A 12,349-nucleotide genomic window follows, 5' to 3' on the forward strand; every position below is an offset into this window, starting at 1 on the left:
ATTTACATACATTATTAATAAGCATCGATAGTTGTCCTAAAACAATCGCATATTATTAAGAATGACGAGTGAAACTGCAGCGAGTGGCTTCGATATAAATATACCAAATTAATGCCAGCGAGTAAAAGTGGCGGCAAAATTTGAAATTTACTAAAAAAAACTGCTGAAATTGTGTATCGTACTAAATTATAGCCAATTCATGAACTTATTTGCTTTTTGTTTTAAAAATAGTGGTATCTATAATAAAAATAGGAGTTTAACATTTTTTTTAAATTGGTAATCGATTGTGTCATCTTTCTAGTACCATCTCTAGTTGTTGTTATTGCTATTGCTCTGTTGTTGTTGTTGGGCTGGGCAAACAAGTGTTAAAAACTATTTGTGCTGCAATATTTTCAGCAATTACCACTCGACACGGCTGCTTCTCCAGCTGAAATAGCCCAGATTACGGTAACATAATCCGCGCTAGCATAAAGAATTGGTTTGCAAAACAATCCCAATAGGTTGGATAAACAATTTTTATTGCTTTGAACAGCTGGAAGAGGTTAACCACTTGGTTATCAATACGATTTGTGCGGAAATGAGCCAAACGGAGTCCAAAAAGTCATCCAAGATTCCGGACTCAGAGCCAGATGAGGCGAAGGGCAGTGGAAAGCAGCAGGTGGAGACGTACCGGGTGTACGTGGTGACCTGGAATGTGGGCAGCCGTTTTCCGGAAAACATATCTCTTCGTCAGCTACTGGGATTACAGGATGTGACCTCGTCTAAGGAGACAAATGCCCACTTGCCGGACATTTATGCACTTGGCCTGCAGGAGGTCAATGCCCAGCCGCAGCAACAAGTGTTGGGCCTATTTAAGGAGGATCCTTGGACGCACAAGGCTAAGGAACTGCTTCGTGGGTATGATTATGTGGCTGTAAAGACGGAACAGATGCAGGGACTCCTTCTGAGCATGTTCGTACGGAGGCAGCACGTAGAGCACTTGCAGGACATCGAGGCGGAGTTCACGAGGACCGGTTTTGGTGGCATTTGGGGCAATAAGGGAGCCGTGAGCGTTCGATTCACCCTCTACGGTTGCGGTTTAGCATTCGTGGTGGCTCACCTGGCTGCCCATGATCATCAGTTGGATGAGCGCATTGAGGACTATAATCAGATCCTAGAAAATCATCATTACCATGTCAAACGCTTCAGGGAGATTTACGATCACGACTATGTCTTTTGGTTTGGTGATCTCAACTTCCGTCTGCAGGGCGGGGATTCCTCGACGGAAGTCCGTGAGCTGGTTCGCGATGAGACCCAGCATGAGGCTCTTATTAAGCGGGATCAACTATATCAGGTGCGCGAGAAATCGCAGCAGGCCTTTCAGGTTATGCACGAAAGATTGCCAGCCTTTCCGCCCACCTTTAAGTTCCGCGAGGGAACCTCCGAGTATGACTTAAAACGGCGCCCAGCGTGGACGGATCGGATTATGTATGCGGTGCAGCCAATGAACAGACAACCTGGGATGCAATTGTCCATCGAACAGTGCTCTTACAAATCCCATCCCGTGTATACCATCAGTGATCACAAGCCGGTGACCAGTGATTTTACCATTAAACTGTATCCTAATGTACGTGCACCGGGTGTAGTGTTCTCCCCCTTGACGGTCTGGAAGATTGGGGACGAGAACACGGTGGAATATCGCAAGCAGGCGGAGTTTGATGAGGGTCCCAACGATTGGATTGGAATTTATCCGGTTGAGTATGCCAGTTTGGCAGACTACGTTGCCTACGAGTACGTCAATCAGGCTGAGTCACCAACATCCTCGGACTCTAACCATGAACCGGATCCATTTGAGACACCCTCACATCACCGTAGGGGTCGTCATCATCATAAGAATCGTCAACGCTTGCGACGCCAACAAGAGGCGAATGCCCAGGAGCAGGTGCGTCTCGATTTCGCTGACGATGTGGAACTACGCCACGGCGAACAGTATCTGTTGATCTATTTCCGCAGCACTGGTGTCCGTGGCGTTACCAGTTTGGCCGGTGTCAGTGGCGTTTTTGTGGCCGAGAAGCGACATGGCTCCCCCCATCGGACGGAGTACCATGTTGACTAGCTGGCCGAGGCCCTGGACATCTTTATTCTTTAGTCTTCGCTGTGCAGAATATTATTTTTGTTGACCATGTTAAGTTTGCTTGTGTTGGCTGTTTACTCAGCGCCACCCTCAAAATAACGTTTACTATATGTAATTATACAATTATCCAACCAATCATGTTTGTGTTTACTACTACCTTTCCCAGTCACCCAATCCCCAACCAAAGAATCCTGCTTTCGTCTGCATATGTTTGTTCTTCTATCCGACTCTCTGTTGTCATTTTGTTATTTTTATTTGTTCGGTGTCATGGCATTAGATATATATTTATTTAACCGGTTTCGCAAAAGGTTAATTACGCCACTGACAGTCACATATTTACGCTATGACACACCCGCATATTGGGCCCAATTTGGTTTTCCAGTCCAGGTTATGGCTGTTCCACGGAAACTTGCAAGTTTATGATATTGGAAACTAATATGAGAGAGAGAGTTATGAATTATTTAAGAACCGCAGTCTGAAAAGTGATATTTTTGAAAGTTTTTAAAGTAAAATGTAGAACAAATATTATATAAAAACGATATTTTAACTTGATTTCTTTCAACCGTATTAACAAAATAATAAGGTTGGGAATTTATCTATACATATTTGTTTTATTTTTATTTAAAAATAAGTATTACCTTTCAAAAAGTGCTTTAAAAGAACTTATGATTCCACAAAACATAGAAGAATGAAATAGCTTATATAAGAAAAATCCTTGCTAACTTACAACAAATAAGTAGTTATCATTTAACTTATATGTTAAAATATTGTTTTAAGCAAAAGAGAAGCGTTTTTTAACCAAAACCACGAGTTTGTAGAAAAACGACATAAAAACGATAATGGTTTGAAGTGTTTTCCATTATCTAAATAGAAAATAATCCATAAATGACCAATTACAACAAGAACTGCACTTTAACATAAACGAAACAAAACTAGATCATCAAGTAGACATTTCAAGCAGTCATTGTTGATTTTTACCCACCGTGCAGTGGGGTTTTTGAAGACCGAAACACTGGTTCCATAATTGGTAAGGTTTCGAAAGACTGGTGAAACCTACAGTGGGCCATAAAAGTCACTAGTGCTCGCTGTACATGAACATTTTCGACCTGATGGCAAAAGAGAGCATAAATTTATGCGTAGTGGGTCAATTGAAATTCGAGTGGCTTAGTAACCTTGAACAATTAGATAACTATAACTAACCCACACTCCCGTAGAAACTTAACCAACGTATAAGAATGCATTTACCACATACCTATATATCTATACAGTCATATATATGCCTTATCAAAGTGTACATTAATCAATTTACTTAATCAAGTGAAAAACATTTACAATTGTGTAGTAAAATATATATATACATATATATATATATATATATATATATATGATATGAAGACTACGTAGAACAATTTCTAGTCGACGATCGTTCGCTTGTGGGATTTCGGTTAATGATCAGTTGGGAATAATGGAATTAGACTTAATTGAGTATGTAAAGACCTATACAAACTGAATAGAAAGCCTAATAAAAGTTAACTTTGCCTACAACTTTTCTTTGTGTGTGCAGTGGATCCTAAGATTAAGTAGTTATTATAATCGGGATAGCCTATTCCTTATATCCGATGAAGGTCAATAACTAATGTTATTTTTCGGGCAGAAAATGTAAAAATAAAAAATAAACATTTATTTATAGGATATATAAGCATTTTATACGGACTTTTCACATTCTTCAGACTTTGCCTAGTGAGTTCTGGTGGCTAAAAAAACCCTCTTCCTAGATTCGCTGAATCAGCCAAGGATCACTGCTGTTTGCCTGATTTTGGTTAACAGTCGATTTTATTTCTAGGTTATTTATTTTTGCTAATTTGAAACGTCTTTGTCGATTAGCTCAACGAGGGTGTTATGGGTTGGGAACTGTGGTGTTAGCATTTCGTGTAGGGCGCAATCTTGGAATCGTGTTGTTGTTTTGGGTCGACGGTGGCGGACATGGTCCATTTCCAATTTGTTTTAAATCATTTACGGCGGCAATCCGAGGGTTTTGCGCACCAGTCGTCGGGCGATGGCATTGAATTCGTCTCGCCGCTCGCGCCACATTATGGCGGCATCCACATTGGCGCCGCTCTCATCGTTAGGTTCTGTTGGTGGAAAAACAAAAACGAGATCAGTGATTGGAAATAAGACAAAATATTTTGAGGGTGTATTGTTCATGAGCGGTAGAATTAATTAAGAGAACATACATATTTAATATTCTTTTCCTTTTAAATCACTGGTTGTTTACATGATTTTAAATTGTATTACACCTTTTGCAAAAGTATTTTGACTCTACCACCCATTATTCAATGGGGACATTCTTTTGTAAAAAATGCTTAGCAAGACTTAAACCAAGTTCAAATGGTCAAACTATGTAAATTTACTACGATTGATTTTCGTTCAAATGTAATTTCATGGTCATCGTAGAAAATTGTATGCAAAAACTTTCACCGTCTGGCCTAAGTGTCTTACTAAGAATGCTCATGTAAGCAAATTAACAAAGATTTACTTAACAAAAATGAACAAGGCAACAACAACCAACCCATTAGTGACTCCACCTTACCTGCCAGCATGCTGACCACGCTGAGCAAAATCTTCTCCACGCTCTGGACAGGACTCCAGCGCTCCGCGGACAGCTCATAGCCCATGGGATCGTCGCCAGGCGCGTGAAGTATTGATATGCAGACCCGCCCGTTGGGGAAGATATTGGGATGGAACATATCACAAGTGAATTTCATTTTTGGCGGACTAAGTGGGTAGTCGGGTGGAAAGACGAGGCGGGCGGGGAATACACCGCCCTCGAAGCAAGTGCCCTCGGGTCCACTGCAAAAGGGCAAAGGGCAAGAGATGAAAACTGGTTTGGTTTAACCAAACAATATCTGCAAATAGGCAGATCTTCACTCACGCAATCAATGCCTCCCACTCGAAGAAGTTGTCCTCGCTGATGGGGCCGGCTACAATGCCCTCGGGCGGGTCAAGTGTTAACTCTGGAGAGGATCGCAGATTGGATTGGTATGGAGAAAACTTCATTGGTCTATAGAGTTTTGCACTTACGTTTGTATTCCGCCATCAGGCGGCGCAACGCGGATCCAGCCATCCTTGATGCCTTGCCAACTTCCTTAGCGTTACCGTTGGCTACCCTTTCTAGTCTTCCTGCTCCTTCTCCTGCTCCACCACGGAATGGTGTCCTTCTTGTGTCTGTGGCGATCGCGCACTTTCCAGATCTTTGGGCACGGGGTCAAGTGCAGACACGTCGTAATATAATAAACACAAGCCTTTCGGTGTTTATTTATATCGAATGTATCGAATGGGTTTTAATGGCAGTCTATATGTACGGTTTGACTTTATTTTCTGAGTAACTCGATGCCAGAATTCGTTACTTATCGATAAGTTAGAGTGGTCGTATTCAAACTTTTCTAGATTAAGTACTTTGTTGACTCATTACCTTTTTAAAATATTCTTTTTTTGGCTTGTCTCATATCGTCAATAATTTTAATTTAATCCTAGAATAGCTCCATGTTGTAAATAAACCTTTCATAAACTTAGGTAAACATATCTTACGTTTAATAAATAAGTCTTACGTTACAAATCCAATGTGACCATCCATTTCCAACAAAAATCAGCAACTAAAATAGTTAGTTTAACAATCTAATTTGATGTTATAATACATTTATTTATATATATAAAACAAAACTAAAATATCATTTTAAAGGAAGATTGCCTTTGACCTGTTAAAAATAACAATTGGTTGAATATACCCCTTATTGGTAGCTATTTATAACGGTTCATAAAAATTCAAATCAATTTAACTGTCATTTGAGGCCGCTCAATAAAAGAGCTTTTTCTAAAGAATAGTCTTTAATATGTAAATATGTGGATTTAAAAATTGTTTTTTTCAGGAAAGCCTATAGAATATCGATGAACTATTGGGCCCGATAACGCCTCTTGATATCGAAGATAACTTGGCGTCAAAATAACAAAGTTGATAACAAATAATTAACTAAATTAGATTAAAGATCCTAAACTCGACCGCATATAAGTCGATAGATACAATTCTTCAGTCCCTCCTGGACACGGGAATCCTCCAATTGGAGTTAAATCAACCGGCGACCGGCTACCATAACCATGGTAAACAGCCGTGGCCCTCCGCTGGATAATGGCCCCCTGTCGGGTGCCAATTGTGGATCCTCCCGCCTTGCCGTATGTCTGATCCACTTCGTCCTGGCTGTGATCTCCGGCTGGGGATTAAAACGGAGCACCGGCAGCCAGGCGATGGCCGCCTTTGGGATCTACTTTGGCCATAGTCTGCTCTGTCTGCTGCGGCACACACATCCCAATCCAGGGGCAGTGCAGCGGCTGTTGTGTGAGAAGTCGAGGAGGTACTCAAGCGTCCTGTTTGTTACCCTGGTAGTTGGTGAATTGCAGACTGCGAATCCTGCCACCCGAATGGGTGACTTCTTTGGAGCCGACTGGGAGCGTCTGGCCTTTGGACTCTGGAGTGGTGTTTTAGCACTGGCTGTCACAAGTTTGTGGTTTGGCAGTAGTCGCAGTCCGCTAGGCGCAACATTCATCAAACTGGATGCGGCCCAGTTGGGTCTCTGTGTGGTTTGGAATGTCTTCTGCTTGTGGCACATTGCCGTCGTCGACGAGCACTGGTGGTCACTTGGCCTTGCGCTGCTTATACTACTTAATCACTTTTTCCTGTGGCGACTGCCGCTGCACTACAATATCACCCAGCTGGAGGTAGCCACCATTGGCATGTGCTTTAGCACCATCTTTGCGCTGAACGCCATCCAGGAACAACTGGATGCAGTGGCCAGCTGAGGTCAGCTGGTCGGGCAACCAAGGACTGGTGCCTTGGTTACCCTTATCTGAGGCACATTTCTCTTGTCTACGATTGACTTTAATTTATTAGCTGTACATTGTTGATCAATAATTCTTTTGTAAAATAAATCAATTCTACTCCATTTAAAAATGATATACTATTTATATTTATTTAAGTATATGGGTAATAAACTTTCATCGCTGTTATCAATATTACGACTATCATATTCCATTCAAGTCAAGTTTTACTTTAAAAAATACTCCATATTACCCACATACGCCTCAATCGATTCGTTTTGTATATGATTTTTTAATACACTTTTTTTTATTTTAAATATAGTTAAGATTACTTCTCTATGTGCTTTATTACATATTGATCTGGGTTCAGAGTTACTTAACTCTCGATTTTCCACCACTGCCCGATGTGTTTGACGCAAAGGAGGCGGCTATATCGAAAACTAACTCTCGTTGTTAAGGAAAATTACAAGTAGCAATTATGCTTAATAAAAAAAAACTAAATATATATATATATATGATTCAAAAAGAATGTGAAACCAAATTTAGGCTTAAGAAACTAATAATTGTTCCGGGTTTGCCGGCTGGGATAAGGGGTGGGTGTGGTGGGTTTGAGGATGTGATTTTGGCAGGGGAAATCTCCTAGGCATGGGTACTGTCGTCCTCGACAAAGTCCTTGGCCTCCTCTCGGGTCACACAATCAATGTGGCTGACCTTGTTACGGAATCTCACGCCGTAGAATTTGTGCGCGTTTTCCAGCAATTCCGGCCGGAACGTTGTCGTAATAAACTGGGCCGTGTCGCTAAGCTCGTGAATCATGTCCGCTACCGCCTTTCGATGCATTGCATCCAGGGCCTAGATAAAAAGGAAACATTTGTCAAGATGTCAAGAACCAAAATACCTCAAGATCAGCCATTTACTCACTTGATCTATCTCGTCGAACAGGTAGAATGGAGCTGGATCACACTTTTGGATGGAGAAAATCAGGGCCAGGGCTACTAAGGACTTTTGTCCACCGGACAGCTGATTCATCTCACGCATCTCAGCTTCAATGCCAGTGAAAGAAACTCGAATGCCAATCCCTGTGAAGGCATCAGAATTGGCCACCTCCTTCTCCATCTCTTCGCCTTCGTTGTCCTTGGTCTTCAGGATAAGATAACCAGCGCCCATGGGCACCAGCTTCTTGAAGACCTTGGTAAAGTTCTGCGCTACTTGTCGGAACGTAAACTGGATAGCCTCCACCTTTTGCATCTCCAATGACTGTATGAGCATGTGAATCTTCTGGTTACCGATGTCCAGCTCTTTTTTGCGCTTATAGAGCTTTTCCTTCTGCTCGGAGAAGCTTAAGAACTGATCCAGGGCCTTCTTATTCACATGGTTGTACTTCTTTAGGTGCTGGTTGGCTTTCTCCAACTCCTTAAAGATATTTTTCAGTGACATGCGGGTATAGGCAGCATCAACCTGCGGCACGGCGCCCAAACTAGCGATCTTCTCCGTACATTCGTCGATTTTCTCATTGAGCATATTCTGCCTAGTGGACCATTTCTCCAGCTGCTTAGAATCTTTGTTAAGGTTCTCCTCAGCCTCTTTTTCCTTGCGCACATGTGTCTCGAGCTCTTGTTGCAGCTCCTTTTGCAGCTGCACTGCTTCCGACACCCGCTTTTCAATCTCCTCTAGATCGGAGTTAACCTTCTTTATTCTCTTTTCAGCGGAAACCAGTTCCGTCTTGCAGTTATTAAGCTTTCGCTTGCGATCTTCCACGGAGATTTCCTGCAGCGCCTGGATGAGTTCGTCACGTCGCCGAAATAGATTGTTGATTAGCAGGTTGTCCAGCTTGTTTTTGCGCACCTCGAACTGCATTCGCTGCGTAAATGCCTCCTTGTTTTCCTGGTTAAGACGACGAATATCGTCGTTCAGCTGGTCAATCTCCCGCTGATCTTGCGAAGACAGCGTGGACATCAATTCCTGTTTAAGCTCAGCCTCCAAACTAGATTTGGTACTAGTCATGGACTCCAATGACGCCTTGCACTGAGCCAGGGAGCGCTCCTTGGGAGCCCGGTACTGTTCAATGCGCACAAGCTCCTCCTTCATTAGCCGAATCTCGCCCTGCACTTTTTCGAACACATCCTTTGACTTACCCTGCTTTGTTTCCGTTTTTTGCATCTCGGATACTATCGAATTGATATTGTTCTCGGTGGACTTAAGTTCATTGCGCAGCTTGCCGAGTTTCTTTTCGAATTCCGCAATCTGGCTGGTATATTCTGTTCGTTTCTTTTGCATCTCCAGACGGGATCGTGATGTATTGAAATAACCGCCTGTGAGGGAACCCTTGGATGATACCTGATCTCCATCCAGCGTTACACAATCAAGTCCCGTGCTCTTCGCCAACTCAGTGGCACGCTCTAGATTTCTGCAGATTAGCGTTTTGCCAAAGATATACCTTAAAGCCTTGTCGTGCTGTTCATCGTACTTCAGCTTGGATATCATTGGTATGGAGTCAGGATCATCCGGGTAATCGTGTATTTTTACCTGCAGGCGGTTCAGAGGCATGAAGGTCACTTCACCCGGCAACTTCAGTTTGTTCATCTCCTTAAGGATCTGTGTGCCTTCGTATTCTGACTCTACAATGTGATGAAACAGTCGATTGGCGGCCGTTACCTCGACGGCCGTGTAGATTGTTTTGTCGCAGCTGAAATTCTCGATCACAGGTCCATAGTAGGCTCGCGCAATCTCCGCCGATTGACCGCCACGTTCTACGAAGCTGTCGAGAACCTTTCTCACTGAATCGCAGCCGTTGAGGATCGGTTTGCCGGCCATGCTGCGCAGCGCTTGGTCGGCCCGCGATAGCTCCTCCTTGTGCGTCTGCAGTTGCTGTGTCATCTGAGTTTCCTTGCGCCACAGCTCATTTCGCATAGACTGGTGCTGGTCCTTGGTCTTTTTTAGCTCATAGTACTTCTTGTTGTGTTCATCGATCTGTAGTCGAAGTTGCTCTAGCTCAGACGAGTGCTCCTCGATCTTTTGGCCCAAATCCTTCTCGGAGGTGGCATCTTTCTTGAGATCCTCCACCAGCTTAGCATGATGGGCGATCTTGTCACGCGTCTGTTTGCTAATGGATTTCAACTCGTTCGTAATCCATTTGTCGCGATCCTCGCGAGATGAGAACTGGGAACCCCGACCCTGCTTGGCGTAGAGCTCCTTGCGCTTCTGTTCCTTGAGTTGCAGCTCCCGAGAGCAGTCTTCCTCTTTGCGCTTCATTGCCTCGTACTTAGGCTTTACGTCGTCCAGTTCCTTTTCCCGTTCGGCTATGGTTACCTTGAGGTTCTTTAGCTCCTGGTCAGCCCGCTCCTTGGACTTGTTGTCTCCCTGAACTTCGTCGTTAAGATCGACGATGGTCAGGTCCAATTTGGTCTTCTCGCGTAACAACTGTTGCTGCTCGGTCATCAGCACAGAGCGCTCCTCTTTGGTGCCCTGTACTTTTTTCTTGGCCTCCTTCAGGTTCTTTTGCACATCCTTGATCTTCTCCTGCGCCTTCTGGATCTCGATGTTATAGATTTTCTTCTTATCCGAGGAGGACTTGCGCTGCAACTGGAGCTCGTCTAGAGCCTTCCTGGTGTCCTTTAGCTCGGTTTCGTAGCGAATGTACTCGAGAGTGCGCCGCGTCTTGTCCCATTTCTGGTACTCCTTCAGTTCTTCCTTCTCTTCCTCGAGCGTCTGCAGACGATCCTCGATGGTCTTCAGGTACTCGCTAATCTTCTCCACCTTACTGTCTGTCTCCCGCAGCAGATTCAGCGATTCCTCCTTCCGTTCGTCATAGACTCGGGTTCCGGCAACCTCACGGAGCAGCTTGAGGCGATAAGAATCGGCTGCCGTCGCCATCTGATTGATCTTGCCCTGTTTCACAATGTAGTAGGGATTTGAGCTGGAGAAGCCAGCCGATTCCAGCAAATTTACAACCTCATTGCGGGGCACCACCTTTTTGTTGAGGAAATACTGATCCTTTTTGGCACCAATCACGCGCCGCAGGAAGATTTCCTCTTTATCGATCTGTAAATTAACTATAGTTTTAGAAAAAAGCATAAACCTGTACATAAGATCGTTCAAAGTATGACAATATTGGCAAGTTATGAAACACCCATCTACTATCAAAACTCATATTACGACCAAGCCCACATCCAAGACAGTAGTTTTGGCACAGGGCCATGTCCACATTATATTTCAGAGGTTCTGTAATGAACTACTCACTGGAACTCGGTTGTCCGAGTTGTCGAAGATGATTTCCACATAGGCGGATATGACACGGGCACCTGTTCCCTCGTGGAGTAGGGACTGGCGCTGCTCTGGCCGCAAGTGGGTGAACTCATCGCTCAGCACGAACTGGATAGCTGCAAAAGGAGGGACCACGTTAGAGATAGGTGGAACATGGATGCTATTGTTGTCACTGCTACTCACCGTAGAAGAAGTTGCTCTTTCCGGAGCCATTACGTCCAACCACAACGTTGTGGCGCTTGTCGAATGGTTCCACCACCGTCTGGTCCTTGTAACTCTTGAAGCCTTGTATAATAATCTGGAATTGCGAGTGGGAATCAAGATATATGATGTCTCCCAGGCTGGCCAGGGCATGGCGAGCAGTTCAACTTACCTGCTTGATGTGCATTTTATTATAGTAGACAGCGATTTTGCATAAAATCGCGCTCTTTTTGTTTACAACAAATACATAAATAATATCGATTCGCAAATTGATTTATCGATGTTTCCACTTCACTTCATATATCGATATTACGTTTGAACTGAGTGTCGATTAAAATTTAAGATTGTTCATATGTAACTATTTTAAAGGTAAAATACCTATTTATATTATGTATTTATATCTAAATATATGCAAATTTCTTTTTCGAAAGGGTTTACAAAAATTTGATTTAAGGTAAGCGGTATAGTAAGACACATACCAAACGGCTTAGAAAAATATACTAAAAAGTTGTACCGCCTGGTAACTCTGGATTACAATCTTGATTTTACACAACACAATTTAAAAAGTTTCGTTAAGACAGCAAGGGGCAGAACATTTTTTTAATTAGATCGTTATGATTCTGATAGGAATTATTTATTCTTGTTGCACTTAAAGCATGGACATCAAAAAGTATGCTAGAATTTATGGTTGGGACATTTAAATATCGCGCCACTTTTATTAGTTTCACACTATTATTAGTTTCTTAAACAATACTTTTCAATTATGTGTATGAACTAAAACGGTCTGCTGTGTTGATCTTAACTTGATAATCGCAAATTTACACTAAAATACCTAATTTAACCATATTTTTACCAAGTTAGAATATAAATCTCTAGGGTTTCGATTTTTCGCCTGAGCTTTTC

The 12,349-nt window shown here is 42.9% G+C and overlaps 4 protein-coding genes across 4 annotated transcripts; 2 read left to right on the plus strand and 2 right to left on the minus strand.

The window, feature by feature from the left end:
- The first annotated feature begins 337 nt into the window (after positions 1-337).
- LOC108103874 (inositol polyphosphate 5-phosphatase K) lies at positions 338-2,248 on the plus strand. The gene has a single exon (XM_017209600.2). It carries the CDS (start codon positions 578-580, stop codon positions 2,093-2,095), a length of 1,518 nt encoding a protein of 505 aa, XP_017065089.1. The 5' UTR covers positions 338-577; the 3' UTR covers positions 2,096-2,248.
- A 1,525-nt stretch (positions 2,249-3,773) lies between these two features.
- LOC108103875 (ubiquitin-conjugating enzyme E2 G2) lies at positions 3,774-5,490 on the minus strand. The gene is made up of 4 exons (XM_017209601.1): positions 5,195-5,490; positions 5,046-5,127; positions 4,704-4,963; positions 3,774-4,245 (listed from the first exon to the last, which is right to left on the minus strand). The coding sequence occupies exons 1-4, from the start codon at positions 5,235-5,237 to the stop codon at positions 4,127-4,129; spliced, it is 504 nt and encodes a 167-aa protein (XP_017065090.1). The 5' UTR covers positions 5,238-5,490; the 3' UTR covers positions 3,774-4,126.
- A 581-nt stretch (positions 5,491-6,071) lies between these two features.
- On the plus strand, positions 6,072-7,118 carry LOC108103923. Its single transcript, XM_017209675.1, has one exon. The coding sequence runs from the start codon at positions 6,266-6,268 to the stop codon at positions 6,962-6,964; it is 699 nt and encodes a 232-aa protein (XP_017065164.1). The 5' UTR covers positions 6,072-6,265; the 3' UTR covers positions 6,965-7,118.
- Positions 7,119-7,256: 138 nt separating this feature from the next.
- Positions 7,257-11,721, minus strand: LOC108103922 (structural maintenance of chromosomes protein 3). Its single transcript, XM_017209674.1, has 5 exons — positions 11,619-11,721; positions 11,429-11,543; positions 11,222-11,361; positions 7,904-11,023; positions 7,257-7,834 (listed from the first exon to the last, which is right to left on the minus strand). Exons 1-5 carry the CDS (start codon positions 11,631-11,633, stop codon positions 7,622-7,624), a joined length of 3,603 nt encoding a protein of 1,200 aa, XP_017065163.1. The 5' UTR covers positions 11,634-11,721; the 3' UTR covers positions 7,257-7,621.
- Between the last annotated feature and the right edge of the window lie 628 nt (positions 11,722-12,349).

Source organism: Drosophila eugracilis, unplaced genomic scaffold (genome assembly GCF_018153835.1).
Source record: "Drosophila eugracilis isolate 14026-0451.02 unplaced genomic scaffold, ASM1815383v1 contig_408, whole genome shotgun sequence".
NCBI lineage: Eukaryota > Metazoa > Arthropoda > Insecta > Diptera > Drosophilidae > Drosophila > Drosophila eugracilis.